The sequence below is a fragment of the Myodes glareolus genome, chromosome 10 (assembly GCF_982192425.1).
Source record: "Myodes glareolus chromosome 10, mMyoGla1.1, whole genome shotgun sequence".
Taxonomy (NCBI): Eukaryota; Metazoa; Chordata; class Mammalia; order Rodentia; family Cricetidae; genus Myodes; species Myodes glareolus.
In genome coordinates, this window is record NC_142035.1 from 27877155 (window position 1) to 27893027 (window position 15873).

The 15873-nt window shown below is 48.9% G+C and overlaps 1 protein-coding gene across 3 annotated transcripts in view; it reads left to right on the forward strand.

The window, feature by feature from the left end:
• Positions 1 to 15873, forward strand: part of Ninl (ninein like) — a 68729-nt gene that overhangs the window by 23114 nt on the left and 29742 nt on the right. For all 3 annotated transcript variants that reach the window (XM_085697254.2, XM_048453256.3, XM_085697255.2), the window contains exons 2-7: positions 1070 to 1263; positions 1746 to 1842; positions 6875 to 7050; positions 8462 to 8528; positions 11274 to 11464; positions 12055 to 12207. In XM_085697254.2, coding sequence (XP_085553380.2) covers positions 1081 to 1263; positions 1746 to 1842; positions 6875 to 7050; positions 8462 to 8528; positions 11274 to 11464; positions 12055 to 12207 — 867 coding nt within the window. In that variant the 5' untranslated portion in view covers positions 1070 to 1080. The remainder of the gene's footprint in view (positions 1 to 1069; positions 1264 to 1745; positions 1843 to 6874; positions 7051 to 8461; positions 8529 to 11273; positions 11465 to 12054; positions 12208 to 15873) is intronic.

The following is a 15873-nucleotide window of genomic DNA, read 5'->3' on the forward strand; positions in this document are numbered from 1 at the left end:
TGGCCATAGACTAACTCTACTTTCTTTGTGGCATCTCTCTCTGGTGGTTTCCATAGCAGCCACACCAGTTTTCCTTACCACCCATCCATCACTCTTCACCCAGAACATCAGCAGCTACTTCTGTGGCTGTTCACTTCTCCTAGAAAGTAGAAGTTCAAGTTCATTGTCCACTCCCATGTTTTTGACAGCCTGTGGCCAGGGGGGAGATATTCAACTTCATCTTGACACAGCCAGCCACCTAGGTGGTCTTGTGAGAAAGAGATGGCTTTAAAGTGCTAGCCCTCCCTCCCCAGCCTCCCTAGCATCCAGGATTACTTCATCTTCTTATTGGCGTTTCTCTTGTTCTATGCCCTTTTATTTAGTGAGATTTAGGGTGGAGTTTACAACTTTAGTTTTTAGGTAGGTATTTTATGTATAAAGGAGAGATCTTGTGTTTATAAGATAAAAGTAAAGTGTGTGTGTGTGTGTGTGTGTGTGTGTGTGTGTGTGTGTGTATTGAAAAATGGTGTTTGCTCTCCAAAATAGTGCTAACAGTTTTTCTAGGTATTGGAATCGTGAATGGTTTGAGCTCCTTTTGTGCTTATCTCTTTCCCCCTCCATACCTTCTCCTCTGCCTTCTTCTTTCCTCTCTCCCTCACTCCATTCTCCCCTCCTCGTCTTTTTCTTGAAGATAGGATAATTGCTATGTTACCCAGGCTGACCTCAGACTCCGGAGATCAAGCTCCTGTGCTTCAGCCCCATATCTAGCTGGGTTGGTAGTCATGAGCCATAGTTTATCAGTGTTCTGGATATTCTACAGTTTTTCTAAAAATCAAACAAATAAAAAAACGCAAGAACAAAGCCCCTTTTCTTGTAACTGCCGACCAATGAACGACCTGGACCCCTGTCACAGACACTAGCATCTCCTGCAAAAAGAAGCTGATTCTTTCCGTTGCACTTGACCCCAAAAGGGCTCCTGATGCCTTTGGACACAATAGCTCTGGGACCTGCTTTTGTCCCACATGCAGGCATGGGAGGAGTTTGGCCGAGAAGCCTATCCTGACGATGTACTTTTCTCCTTTGTGACCAGCCTGCTATGGGATGGACAACGAAGAAGAGAACCACTATGTCTCTCAGCTCAGGGACGTCTACCGCAGCTGCGACACCACGGGGACCGGGTTTCTGGACCAAGAAGAGCTGACCCAGCTCTGCACTAAGCTTGGCCTGGAAGAGCAGCTGCCAGCACTTCTTCAGATTCTTCTTGGAAATGACCGCTTGGCCAGGGTGAGTGTGGGCTCGTCCTAAGAGAGAGAGCACAGCTGTGCCACTGACATGGGCCCTTGGTACACAGCACCCAAAGAAAGACAGTTGTAAAAAGGAAAGTCACCAGCAATGAACCAGGGTTGTTCCGGGGATTGTAGAAAGAACTTGAGGGAATGTAAGCAGCCGCATCGACCATGTGTAGGTGAGCCACCACAGCCGGCTGGTGTTCTCTAATTGTGTTGTTTGCTTTGGTTTTGTAAAATGGTTTATTTAGTGGTGGTATGGTGGTTCATGTTTACCTTCTGTCTTAGAGGCTTTTAGTGAAAATGATTTAAGTACATATTTGGAAAGTGAAGTGAATGTTCTCACTACAGAAGGCAACGGTCAGACGTCTTTGGAGGAAAAAAAGACTCAGGGTTGTTTTGTTTGTTTGTTTTGTCCATCAAATTAAATGTAAATCTGTGCAAAGTAACAGTGTCTTCTCCTTACCCTAATTCCTGCAGGTCAACTTCGAGGAATTTAAGGAAGGTTTTGTGGCTGTGCTATCGTCTGGCCCTGGTGTAGGACCCTCTGATGAAGAAGGTAGTTCCTCGGAGTCGGGTAAGAGGATTTCCTCTAAGCGCTTGAGTTTCTTTCCTGTGTTTATCTGTGGTCTTTCAGAGCGTAGCTTCACTGTTCTAAAGTCTAGCCTCTGTTTCTGTCACCATCCAGTCGTGTGGACTTGAGCAAAATACCTGGAGTTTCCTCTTCTGTGAATATCATAGGCTGTAACGTGCATTCCCGGTAGGGGCCACTGACAAGTGGCTGAGGGGTGCAGAGCAGGGAGAGGTGGAGCCCCAGGGCTCTGAGGTACCAAGCGCGTAGCCTGACCTTCTGTTCTGGACCATAGCATCTGCAGTCATAGCTAGTGGTGTTACAGTGTGCTAGCACGGCTAACAGGAATCCCATTGTGGAAATACTTGTGGGGCAGGAACGTACTACTAAGTACTACTGTATCGTGGCAGGAAGCCACCAGGCCCAAGGACTTGGTCGTGAGGTCCAAGAACAGTGGGCCTGGTGGGACGGAGCTGGAGGCAGGTCTGTTTAGGGACATGAGGACTGTATCAGGTGGACAGTGGTGATTTCAGGGCTCACTGGAAACAACTATCCCCTCTGGTATGCTGAATGGCCATGTAGCAGGTTGAAGGATCCTGGTCAGGAGCAGAGGCAGGGGGATGAGTAACAGTGAAAGTCACAGGGACTGGAGCTCACACCAAGTGTCTTCTAGGTGCGAGGCCTTGAGCTTCATGTGTATTTTATATAGATTTCTTCCCTCTTAGAAATTCCATGGTCCCCTCACAGTCACAGTTGAACCGAGAAGACATTTATCCCTGACCTGTCGTTAGTACCTCGTGACTTGGGTTTGTGTCCCTGCTGTCCACCATCCTTGAGCCCTGCGCACACAGAACACTGTGCTTCTTGCTCTGGATGACATCATCAGCCCCTTCGCCACCTCCTCTCTGATTGCTGAGGCTCCAGGCACAGGACACAGAGCCCTGGGGTCTGTGTCAGCCCCACAAGTGTTTGTCTCATACCTTTCTCTCCAAATATGTGAAGTGGGCTTATAGTCTTTCCTGATCCAGAGTTTGCATGGTAACTGGGATATCAGAATGTCACTTTGGAAAGTGAGACCCAGCCCCTATGTTGGACCAAAGATAAAAGGTACCCTACTCCCTGCCATGTGACCTCCTGCCAAGTGACACTTCACAGCTTGAAACTCTCTGGAGCAAGCCCTGTTTTCCCCAAGAAGCAAGCAGCTCTGATATCTGCATCTCTTCCCTGCCAGTACCAGTTCTTTTTCTTCCTTTTGATAGAATTTGAGAAGCTTTTCTCAATGAAGCAGCTCCATGCCTTTCCTGAAACACATCCCATCTCTGTTGTGTGACCTCTAGATTAGTGGGGAGCATGGATGATTTCTCCAGCCTCCACCAGCGTCTTTCCCCAAGCTGCTGCCCAGGGCTGATATAACCTTGAACTTCAAGTCTTGTGAACCTTGTGTCTTCCTGAGCTTCCTCAGTCTGATACGCTTCATGAGCTTTGCCAGTCTTGTGAACCTCCTTTCTCCCTGGAGGAAGGAATGTTTCAACTTGGAGGAACTAGCTATACAATAGTCTGAAAACACCAGCCTGCTACCAGGACTGACCTTGTGTCTGCCCTACCTTCCCCCCCTGGAGGGTTGAGTCCGGTCCAGTCTTTTTCATAGTTCTCTGACTTGTCTGTTTCTTGTCTCCTGTGCCTCACACCTGACTGCTCCTCTATCATCTGACTATCCGCTTGCCTTTTTGGTTCCGGTTGCATCATCTTCATCCTGATTTCCATGATGTTTTTCTCCTAGTGCCCACCTCCTTGCCATTAGAATGTATTTATGTGGCCAAATGCCTAGATTAGGAAGAGCCACCCTGTACTTCCGTTCCCCTGTTTCTTTTGTTAAAGGCCATTGGTGATCATGTAACTAAATGCACTTGACTTTCCAACTCTGTTGTACTTTCTCAGAAGTCTGTATTCTTAATAATGGCACATAGGTATCCAGAGTTCTGACCAGACAGTGAGGCTCCTGCAGGATCTTATAGGATGCATGTTGAGTTGATGTTGTAATGGACTGGTGGAATATGCTGGAGCCGGGTGACTTACTCTGCTCCCACCTCATGGGAGAGCGGCTGTAGGCATTGGACACTGCCCAGTGATTGTTACCATTGCTCTGCCGTTGTTGCTTCTGTACTGAAGAGCCCGATGGTACCCTTTCCTGAGTGGTGCTTCTGCACGTGGAGGGTGAGTTCTCCTCGGGTTGCTTGGGTGAGATCCGTGGGACTGTTGCGAGAGGAGCATGTGTTTTCCTCCATGGATCCCGGCTGTGAGGGACGTGCCCCTGTCTGAGGATGAAGGTGGAGAGTAACTGCAGTGTGAGTGTCATGCTGACCATGGACCACAGAGATATGAACGGGGCCGTCGGACACGAGGAAGCCATGAGGAAGAGAAGCATAGCAAGTTGCACCGTTTTCAGATGTGCCTGACTAACTCCAGGGTGGGGCTGTAGCCGTGGCCTGGTGGCTGGAGTCTCTTCTGTGGCAGGCCTCTTGGTGGGGGGGACGAGAGTGGGCATCTTCTTAGGTTGCCCAGGTGTCGTGTGCTTTCCACAGCACACGATAGGGGTTTCGTCTTCTAGCTCTACCAGAAGGCGCTTCCCCAAAAGGCAGGAAGGAGAACTATACCCAGCCATACCTTGACGACAAATAAAAGCCAGTCAATGATGAGAGGCTTTCTTCTGTGATTGCTCCTTCTTGAGAGCCAAGTAACCAGATTTCTTAAGGAAAAACAAGAGTAGCTTCATGGGGTGGAAGAGGTCCCAAGGGAAGGAAACTGCAGATACATATTGTAGGGGCTTTTAATAGGATTTATGGCAGAAACTGGACAAAGATTGAGGTAGTTTCAGTTGAGATGTTTAATGCTTTTAACATATTACCTGGGGAGATGACCATGCCCTGCTCTCCCAGGTAGGAGGGTGGTCACATGCTGTTAACCTTGACTTCTGCTGGCTGCTAGCCCTGGCCGAAACTCTGTTATTGACCTTGCAAGTGTTGCTGCTCTCTAGCCTTGGTTGGCATATTGCTGGCGGCCAACTAAGCTGTGCTGCCTTTGTTATTCTGTTGACGTGACTGAAAGCTCTTTAGTGTGGCTCAAAGACACTGAGACAGATTATTGAAGATGTTGAAGTTCCTTAAAAGAATTATTGACACCAGAGATAGACAACAGCATTGCAGGGCCTCTGAGGGGAGTTTAGGCTCCGGGACCAGAAAGAGCATGCGTGGACTCTGAAGCAGTATCCACAGCCCTCAAAGAAATGTGAGTGGCATGCTTAAGTTTTACCTTGTGTCCCCCCCTTCTCCCCACCCCCGCTTTTTTAATTCTCTTTGCCTATGGGGAATTGACTCTGGACTCAGGTCATTTTCTCATATATTCTTTTGATTTCTTTCTGTGGAATGGATATTTTTCCTTCCTCTCAACATGCCCATGACTTCTGTCCCTTCAAGGACCCTGTCTAACCTGCCAATGTCTATTGTATTAGAGCAGCTATTGGTGACTCTCAGATGACTGTCCAGTGTCCTGAAGAAACAACCCTGTGTGTGTTCAGACACCTTGAATGCTACACTGTTGCTTCGCATTCAGCAGATCCAAAGTGGAGCTCAGCATCGGCCCCACTAAGCCTTATTCCTCATCCCCAGTTACCGTGTGTCTTCAGGTCACCCAGACCCCTCGGATGCCCCAGGGGTCGACAGGTAGTGACCGTCAGCACAGAGGAAAGAGTCCAGGTGCTTTTTGGTCTTATGAAGCTGCCCTCTGTTTGATAAAACCTGAGTAACGTGTGCTGTGAAGGGCTTCTCAACATCGTAGCCAGATCTGGCCTCAGTGGGCTCATCCAGGTCTCCTTAGGGTTCTTCTTCAGAGTCCTGATCCTGAATTCTTCTCCTGCATCCACATCCCATGACTGCTTCTCTTGTTGCCCTCCCTGCGCTCTCTTCCACGTGTGCTCAGTTAGGATTGTGTAGATGTGCCCATCGGATGAAGAAAGAAGGAGTCATGAGAAAGTGTGAGGCTTGGAGTATTCCCTTCAGTCTGGAGACGATGGTCCATGCTGCTTCTGCTGCGGGCCTTCAGACTGTGCAGGACTGCAGAGTTGGCCTTTTTCTGTTCCCATGCCTGCCTGTAGAACTCGTCTAGCCCCAAGGACTTGAGACCCTAAAGCAACCTAGCAAGAGTGGGGATTTTCTAAAGAGACACATTTGCCCCTTACTCGGGCTGTCGTGACCTTTGGAACAAGGCACTAAGGGAATTGGGACTTCCCTCGGAAATCTCATACTGAGGGAAGGAAGTTGCTGAATCCTGTTATGAGTTGTGTGTGGAGGGGTCTTGGCTCCAGGAAAGCAGAAGGAGTTCACACGTGTTGGCAGGTTCTCAGACCGCCTTGCAGGAGAGACTGGAGTCAAGACAGTGATGGATCACTGATAGGCAGAACCATACCTTGATCAGGGTGCCAAATTACGCATATCTCTTGCCTTCTAATTAAACCATAACCTCAAGGCAGGACCCTGCAGATAGACTCAAGGGGGGGTGTTGGGTCTCTTTATCCCTTTTCTTAATGTGACCACATTGAGTACACCTGCTTTTATTGTTAATTTGGCTCTTCTAATTGACTTATTGCGATGGTGGCTGAGCCTGGCTTGTTGGGGCACAGTCTGTGACCCTGAGTCTAGTACAATAAGGAAGGAGTTCTGTAAAATACCCTCAGTTCTCTAGCTACGTGTTCTTTGACTGTTGGTGTTTCCCTAAAATATGCTTGAGAGAAAGAAAAGAGCACCCGGTGTTTAGTGGGAGTTCCCTGTGCCCGAGCTGGCTTTCCCAGTTTTGCTTCAAGTAATAGGACAGCCACTGTTGATCAGTGTCCTTGTGTCCCCAGGCTAACGTGCTCGACAGTGTGCCTGTGAGCCATACTGGTGCTCTGACCTGTAGCTTCTAAGAAAGGGTCGTGTTGGCATACAGGCCCAGCAGCCTGCTTCACAGCCACCCCCTCTCCCCCTGTCTCCTTTTCTCTTTCCAGCTACTTCCTGTGCTGTCCCTCCAAAGTACATGAGTGGCTCTAAGTGGTATGGCCGTCGGAGCCGACCTGAGCTTTGTGACTCTGCCACTGCAACCAAATATGGATCAGAACAGCAGCAGGCCAAGGGTAGTGTGAAGTCACCTCTGAGGCGTTCTGCATCCCTAGAAAGTGTGGAGGTGAGTCAGCCCACCTCCCCCACCCAGACTGCCCAACATTAGGGCAGTGATTGTCAGTTTGACATTGTCCGTACACATGGTCCTGGAGGATGCAGGCAGGGTACCAAGTTCCTGGGCCTTGAGATGTCAGCAGCCTGGATATGCATGGCAGCTGAGCTTCATGTGAAACTCTTCTCTGTTTGGAGCAGCCCTGGTCCCAGGCCACCGTCCTTCAGATTTGGAGCAGTGGGAACTTTGTGATGACCTTTACTTCTCTTTCGTGGCTCACCAGCCGCTCTTTCCTCTCACTGTGGGAAGTTCAAGTTAGGACCTCCCGACAGAGGAACATTCCATGCCAAGGAATGGAAAAAGAAGCCTTTGGTGAGCCTCCAGGTTAGGAATGAACGTGGGAGTTTGAAATCCATAGTGTTGTCTGCCTCAGGATATACCAGGGTCCACACATCTGTAGTCTGGCATGGTGGAGCCAGGTGCCTCCTGGATGTGGGAGCTGACACTTCCTTTCGCTGCTAGCAGTGGAGCCCTTGCCTGCTGCATGTAAAACAATCTGTGCACTGGGCAGGCGAGGTGACTCGGTGGAGAAAGGCACCTCTGCCAAGCCTGAGGGAACACACGTCTGAACTTGCGACTCTCCACCTTCGTTGTGGTCCTTCATCTCTGACTCAGAGTGCAGACTCGGAGAACACTGTTGTCAACCGAGTTAAATGCCTTACACGAATGGAACTGAGTGTTTATCGCCACTTTGGATTCCGACCTCTAGGAGTTAAGGCAGCTTTAAAGGGGCAGAGCCTTGGTTGCCCAGATGTTCATTTGGGAACCAACAGGTCACAGAGCACTTGCTCAGAAACTGGCCTTAGCTCTGATCTGCTGGTGTGGTGAGGCTTTTGCTTAAGTCACACATCCTTGATGGCCCTGTCTCTAGACCGAGGGTCAGTGCTTACTCCGGACTGTCTGGTCTCCAGAGCCCCTAAAGGGCCAGTGGCCAGCCCCTCTCTTTTCTGAACTAGTAGGGATGGTAAAGGATTGTGCACACGGCCACGATACCGCAATATTGGTTGTAGGTGTCCCACGAGTGGGATGTTGTACAGTTGTGTAAAACTGCTGGTGTGTAAAACTGGCCACACTCTGCTGTGGGATACAGGAACTTTTTGTGTTTTCAGTGAGACCTGCTGGTAGTTTATGCTAAGGAGCCCAAATATGCAGAGTAAGACACGTGCCCAAACTCAAATCTGAACTCTTTGCTCTCAAGAGGGCGTTAGTCTTCATAACACACGAAGCTCGCTTAGTGGGACCCCAACCTGTTAGCGTCAGCCTAAGGGTTCCATCCCAGAGCATCTTCAGTGGCCCCTCCCACCCCGCTTTCCTTTGTACTTCTTCCTGATGGTTCACATCCTTTTCCTCGCTTCTTCCACAGAGCCTCAAGTCAGATGAAGATGCTGAGAGTGCTAAAGAGCCTCAGAATGAATTGTTTGAAGCACAAGGTAACCTATGGCTTCATGGCTCATGCTGTGTCTGCTGAGAGCTCTGAGAGCCATTGTCAGACAGGGCAGTGTCTGGAGACCTACATGTTTTGTGTATGTGACCCCTTTGGTTCCTTCTCCAGGCGTGGTTAGAATGTTGGTGTCACAGCCATGAGACGATCACTCGGTCTTCAGTTTTCCCCAAGACCAGTTCCTGAGATAGAGGCTTCTGGCTGAGGTTGCAGGGTCCTGCCACTCTGATTCATGGCCTGTGGGCTCTAGGTATTGCCCTGGAGTCTGAGACCAAAGGGCTTTGCTTGGCCTGCTTGCCGGTTCTCCTGCTGTGAAGGGGTCGCCTCAGGCTCTACCAGGGTTTGAGTTGTCCCCCAGCAGAGAGTAGCATGTGTTCCTGCTCTGGAAGAGCCTCATACAGCCACCAGATTCCCACAGTTGGAGCAAATCAGTTTCAGGAGAGTATGGCTCGCCCAGGGACTCTTGTCCGTTGGAGCTGCTGTGGTCTGCATGTGATACTGAGATCCAAACATGCCCTGGGTGCACAGGCATGAGCCGGATGGACAATACATCTGCACCTTTCTGGGATGGCGGTTGTATTACATGTTCCTGGAGGTATAGAAATTCACAAAAAGTTTTCCAAAGACGTACCCTAAGAGACAGTACGGAGGCTTTATAGGGAAGTGATATTTAAACTCGTATTTGCCTACGTTGTTTCTGTGGTGAAAGGTAATGAAATAGTGCTTGCGTGTTGGGGTTGGCTCCATGAGGAGAGTTCTTACCATGTAACCAGAGGACCTGCATTCAGATTCCCAGCACTCACACTGAAAGCTGGGTTTGTCAGTACACATCTGTAATTCTAGCACTGGCAAGACAGAAACAGTGGGATCCTTAGAGCTGGCTGACCACCTAGTCTTCCCCAGCCCCAGGTTCATGGCAAGACTCTGTCCTGGAGAACAAGGTGGTAAGTGACTATAACATACCTGACATTGCCACCCATGTATGTGTACCAGCAAACATGTGTACACTGACAGATATAAACGAACATGTATTTACATGTGTGCACATGTGCTCGCTTGAGCGCACACACATAAAAATAGTTGAATCCTGGAATTTAACTGGGGAGGTGAGACCAAGGCCAGTGGCAAACAATTCCAAAGCAAGAAGAAAATGTAGGGGGCTGGAGAGATGGCTCAGTAGTTAAGAACACTGGCTGCTTTTCCAGAAGACCCAGGTTTAATTCCCAGCACCCACATGGCAGCTCACAACTGGCTGTAAATCCAATTCCAGGGTATCCAATGCCCTCATACAGACATACATGCAGTCAAAACCCCAATGCATATACAATAAATAAATCATTAAGTCAAAAGACAATGTATAATTAACTGCCATCATCAGTGGTGCTTGCAGAAGTGGTAAAAGGAGCTTGCTAGCATGGGGATGACATATGTTCCTGGTCACTGTGCATGCCCTGAGGAGCTGGCCAAGGGACTGCCCAGGCTTTTCTGAGCCTTTCAGCAGACTGGAAGCAATCTGAGCACCTCTCGCTTTGTGCGACCCAAGGCGCTTGAGAGGGTTTTTAGTGAGTTTGGGAATAAAAGTGAGGCTCACAGCAGGCCTCTGTGGCTACAACTGCCAAAAGCGTCATGCTGCTGCTGCAGAGCTTCCCTGGGAAGAAGATTGGGGTGCTCATAAGGGGTTGAAGAAGGTGGGTAGCCTGGCTCAGTGTCATGGTATCCAGGGCCTCTGCTGAGACACAGGAAGGCTGAGTCCTGAAGCATGGGATGATGTGAAGGTGACTCACAGAGTGGACTGAGTCTCAGATGTGGACTGCCAGTGAAGGGTCCTCCCAGCAGGTCAGGGCTCTTCATAGCGAATAGCTCAGGTCTCCCCACACAAGGTCTGCCAGCGGGGCTGCCTGTCTTCTGTGTTATCAGAGCCTACTCTACAACCACACAGCATGACTTCTTGTTCTATCAATGAAAGCTGTCTCCAGGCATCTGAGGTTGGAAGAGAGAAGCCCCAAACCCTAGGTACTGAGGGAAGAAAGAGTCAGAGTCTGGAGTCATGATTTTGCACTGCTTCATGAGGAAAGTCCAAAAGACGAGGGCAGGCATTTCAGAAGAGGTGCAGTGAGAACGTGAATGTGGCACATGCTTCAATGAGCAAGTGGGGAGCACACTGTGAGGCTCTTTAAAACCAAACTGGCAAGACCAGAGGACAGCAGGAAGCTGTTGTAAATCTTCAACATCACTGGAGAGACCAGTGATGAAAGAACCTATGTGTTAGGGTGAAGAGATTGAGTACTCTTCTGGCGGCCGAGTGCCAAGTCCTCCTAAGCCACCTGTAAAGGACTGGTAGGGGCCTAGTAGATGCATTTGTGGAGCCGGTCTGTGCTGTGGAAAAGACACTAGGCCATCTGTGAAGACACGAAACTTCCAACTACCCATGGGTCATGGGCAGATTCTAGGCCTCGTTAACCTGTACACAGCAGTCCCCTACATTGGGTAGAACATCCTGTGATCTATGTCTTGGATCAGGCTGTGCTGGCCACAGGTCCTTTAGTGTGTTCTACATTACCTAGCCCATGGTGTCATTTGGGAATACTCGACCTGGCTCTCCTTGGAGGACAGTGGCTTTTGTGTTACTTGTTTTATGAAAGTAACTAATTCCCATAAGGCTAAGTATTCCATTTGCTTTCTTTGTTATTGAGTGTATTTGTCAGTGTTTAACTGTGACCTTCCCTTGCTTCAGGCCAGCTGCAATCCTGGGGTTGTGAGGTCTTCGGGACACCCCGGAAATCCTGTAACCCCTCCTTCAACACTCCTGAGAACCAGGTTCAGAGCATCTGGCATGAGCTGGGGGTTGGCAGCAGTGGTCACTTGAACGAGCAGGAACTGGCTGTGGTCTGCCAAAGCATCGGGCTCCAAGGGCTTGAGAAACAGGTGAAGGCCTGAGGCCGCCCCAGTGACTTGGTATTTGTAGAGGGCACATTTAGTGCTGGGTCTGGAAAAGCAGCTCACCTCCAGACAGCTGTTTGCTTCTGTGCTTTGTAATCTCAAATCTTTTGATGGCTCCCAGGGTTGTTGGCCATAGGTTTGAGATACCTTTGAGAGTCCATTTTCACCCACACAGTCCTCACAACCTTATGGCTGCCCTCAAGGGTCTCAACTGCTTCTAAAACCCTCACTCGGGCTTCTACCCAGAACAAATACCCTTCCTTCTTCTTCTGCCCAGCCCAACACAGCGCCTTTGACCTGGCTACACCCCCGGTCTGTGCACCATTCTGGGAAGGCTTGGTTAGGAAATTGGCTGTGGTGATAGCATAGGTCCCTTCTGTCATTGTTCCTACCCTGTATCCATGATGGACCATGAACTATAAGGCTCAGGCTGGGTTTCCAGCAAGGTCCTTTCCCCAGTGGACACTGGACAGTTTAGTTTTGGATAAGCCAAGTGCCCTTGTTGGGTCCTTAGAGCGAGAAGGACAGAGCAAGGTGACTCTCCAGGCCTGAAGGGTGGTGGGTTTTTTGTCTAGGAACTTGAAGAATTGTTCAGCAAACTGGATCAAGATGGAGATGGCAGAGTGAGTCTTGCAGAGTTTCAACTTGGCCTGTTCGGTCATGAGCCTCCTTCGCTTCCAGAAGCTTCCAGTCTGGTCAAACCAAACAGGCCTTGGTCTCATTATCAGGTAAAAGGGGAGAATTATATTCCAACACCAGCAATACTTGATCCGATGAGGGTGCTTGTTGGTGGTTGTGCCAGTGCCACGGCCCTGAGCCCAGAAGCTGCGTAAGCGTGTTCACAGACCTGAGCATTCCTGACGGCATATTTCACCTTCTGTGGGCTCTGTGTTCATCTGTAACATGGGGACAACCTGAGCATCAACCTCAGGATGTTCCAGAGAATAACGCACTGTGAGGAACGTGCTAGCTCCTCAGCATGGCCTCTCAGATGTGCAACTGAGTGGTGTTTTTCAGTGAGACAATCGTCTCTCTCTCTCTCTCTCTCTCTCTCTCTCTCTCTCTCTCTCTCTCTCCTGTTACACACTGAGGATGGATTGAAAAGTAGTGTAGCTGGTCTGGGATTCTTCCTCCGTATGGATTGAGGTTTTTCTGACCTGAAGTCCTGAATTTTACTTTTCTCAGAGGCTACTGGCCCAATACTTATTTATTAGCACCAAGACATAGTACAAGCTAGCTCTGGGGACAGGCCTTGGTATAGGCAGGTGCATTTGAGAATCTCAGTTTTTAACTAAAATCACTGGAGATAGGCAAAGAAACTCAGGGCAAGCACACTGCAAAATGGCATCAGCCCTTAAAGTCAGAAATACCAGGGGCTGGTTGTGCATCCGTGGTGAAATTCTTGCCCAGTATGTGCCATCCCAGCACTATTCTCAGCACTACATAGGAACACAAAAAATCAAGACTGAAAGCCTGAAGATGAGACCCCTCCCGAGCCATACTCAGTGTTGGTTCAGCTGGATCTCCCTCTGAGTGAGGCCATGTCTCCTGTACTTTGATATCATTGGCAACTGTTATCAAATGGGATCTCAGAGTCTGACCTGCCTTCTAGAAGGCCCAACACTACCTGTACACTCAAGGCTAGCATATGAGGAGGACTGTGTGTCCCATGTCCTTCCCAAAAGTTGCCTCTTCATCTGGCAAAGTCTCACCTTTGGCAGCGGTCATGGTCTAGAAGTTGCAGCTCCTCTCCATATATCTTATTTCTTTTCCTTTCCTGCACACGATAAGTTGCTTCCATGTTCCTGGCACTATGGATATTAGACCAACTTCCCATCTTGTTTTCTCTGCTCACAAACTACCTGCATACCACTGTACAACACAGGCATTCAGCAGCATGCATCCGTACCTACTGTGCTCACTGTGCACACATCTTCTGTACATGCACAGTTCATTGAGTACACACATATCCACCACACCTGCATTCCTGCTGTAGACATAGCACCTCCATTTTATGTATAGATCTGCCATGTACTCACAATGTAAATGCTCACCAGTTGTACACATATATGTTCACTATATACTCGTTGACTATATACACACATTTTCTGTATGTGTCCACCCGCTCTGGACATGTGCACATCCATAGTACATTTGAACTTTCTGAAGACACATGTAAATCCACTGTATGTGTATATGTGTTGTAGACCTGTGTACATCTACTCTACCTGCACATCTCCTGTATGTAGATGTGTTTAGACTCTGTACATGTCTCACCAAGTATTGAGACATTCAGTGCACCATACCTACACATCCACAGTGTGTTTTGAACCTGCTGGTGGAAACATTCACATCTGTGGTACATGCATACCCACTGTACATGAGTCTTGTCTCTGCACCGCCTACTATTGGCCTCTGCACATTCAGTATATAATCTGTATCCGCTGTTAACTCCATACCTTCTGTATGTACACATCTGCTGAAGGCATGCACAGGTTCTGTATATGCCCATTCATTGTAGACACATACTCAGGTTCTATGTGTGCATCCAGTGTAGACATGAGCACATCCATTGTTCTTGTGACCCATGTACAGACATATCTTATTATATATACTCCTATTGTAAGCACAAGTGCAGGCTCTGTACATACATAGCCACTGTAAACAGTTGCTCATTCACTGTATATGTGCACCCACTGTATACACAGATCTTCTGTAAGTGTTTATCAAATGTAGCTATGTACCTGCTATAGATGCATCCATAAGCACAGCAGATACTTATCTACTGTATAAGCCTACTGTGTGTTTGCATGCATGGCACATATTCACACCTACTCATAATATATACATGAATATATGTCAACATTAACATAAGCCTATATTCATTGTACGTAGTGTATAAGTGCACACACACTGCTCTAGCATATTATGGCACATGCTGCCAAGGTGGAGAGAAGGCAGATTCTGACTTTAGTTTGTAGAACACTAAATTCCTGCCCTTGTTATGTCTCTTGTTTTAGAATGTCTGTCTCCTACTTTGGGCAGCATTCAGGACTCCCAAAGATTTCAGCAGAGTGACCTGCTTGACTGCAGGGTTGAGCATACCACGTCCTGTGTGGGCTCTGCTGGCTTTATGTGGATGTATCAGCTCCAGAGAGATGCCCATCAGTCCTGCCCTTCTGCTGGAGCACAGAGCAGTTCCTCGGTGCATTTGGGTATCAGAGCTTATGCACAGGTGGTCATCACAAGGCATGGGAGAGATGTTGTTTCCTTTTGTAAATGTGGCAGTATGTTTTGTAGGGTTGTAAGACAGCCACACAGGTCAGGAAGAACTCCCTGGGTGTGCAGGAGAGGCAGGGCCAGGTGAAAGAGCAGCTGTATGGGGTGAAAGGGAGACGAGCTGCAGGTGGCGAAGAAACTGCCTGCAAGCTCTGCCCGGGTGCTACACATTGATGTGACGTCTTCAGGCTGGTCTGAGGGAGTTGTCAAAGCCAAGTCCCAGGAAGGGGCGAGGACAGGACGGTAAGTGTTGGAGAACATATTTCAGCACAAGAATGTTGAAAAGGAAAAGGAGATGTAGGAACTGGAAGTGACGAGGAGAGTTCACAGCAACCCATCGAAATCATGCAGGGTACGGGGTGTGGTCCTGGGTTCAGTGGGTGCCCGGAGTTCCCGACCACAGGCCCTAGAATAAAGGAAGCATTACCTGCCTCACTCCCAAGGTCTCTTACAGCTGAGACGGGTGGGGAAGAACCCAGGTGGAACAGGAGAGGGTGGGAAGTCATTCTTGCCCTTGGGTCCAGGTAGTCGAGAAGCCTTGTGGGCAGCTTTCCCTCTGGGAGACCACTTTACTGTCCCATAAACCTCTATAGTACTGCTTAGCACTGGCCTGTGGGTCTGAGTTCTGGGAAATGTGGGGTTCTGCTTGGGCTGTTCTGCCTTCTTTCTGGGCCTGTCTGTAATTTCCTTTCTCAGTCTGGGTTTTCCTGGCGTGTACTTTCTTAACATAAGAAGAAATGGCCAGATCCCTTTGTTGGCCTTCTGTATATGATGCTGAGTTGGCCAGAGCTGACTCAGGCCTAACAGGTATGAGGTACTAATGATAGATAAAAGCAGGTACCCAGGGATCCTTTCTTGCAAGGCCAGGGTCTGGGGCCTAAGGACTGGGTGCATTCCCACTTCTATCCCTTGTAGAACCATGAGATCCCAGGTAAATCCCGGGCTATGCTATGCTTCTTCCCAAGGGAAGGGGGTCAGTTCATTGTGGGTATGCATTCTCTTGTTTTAAGCCTGGCTGAGAAGACAGGATACTGAACACAGGCTGGCAAGGTAAGATATGTGTTAGAGGGCACAGACACTACAGCCTCAAGACACCCGAGTACTCAGAGCATCTT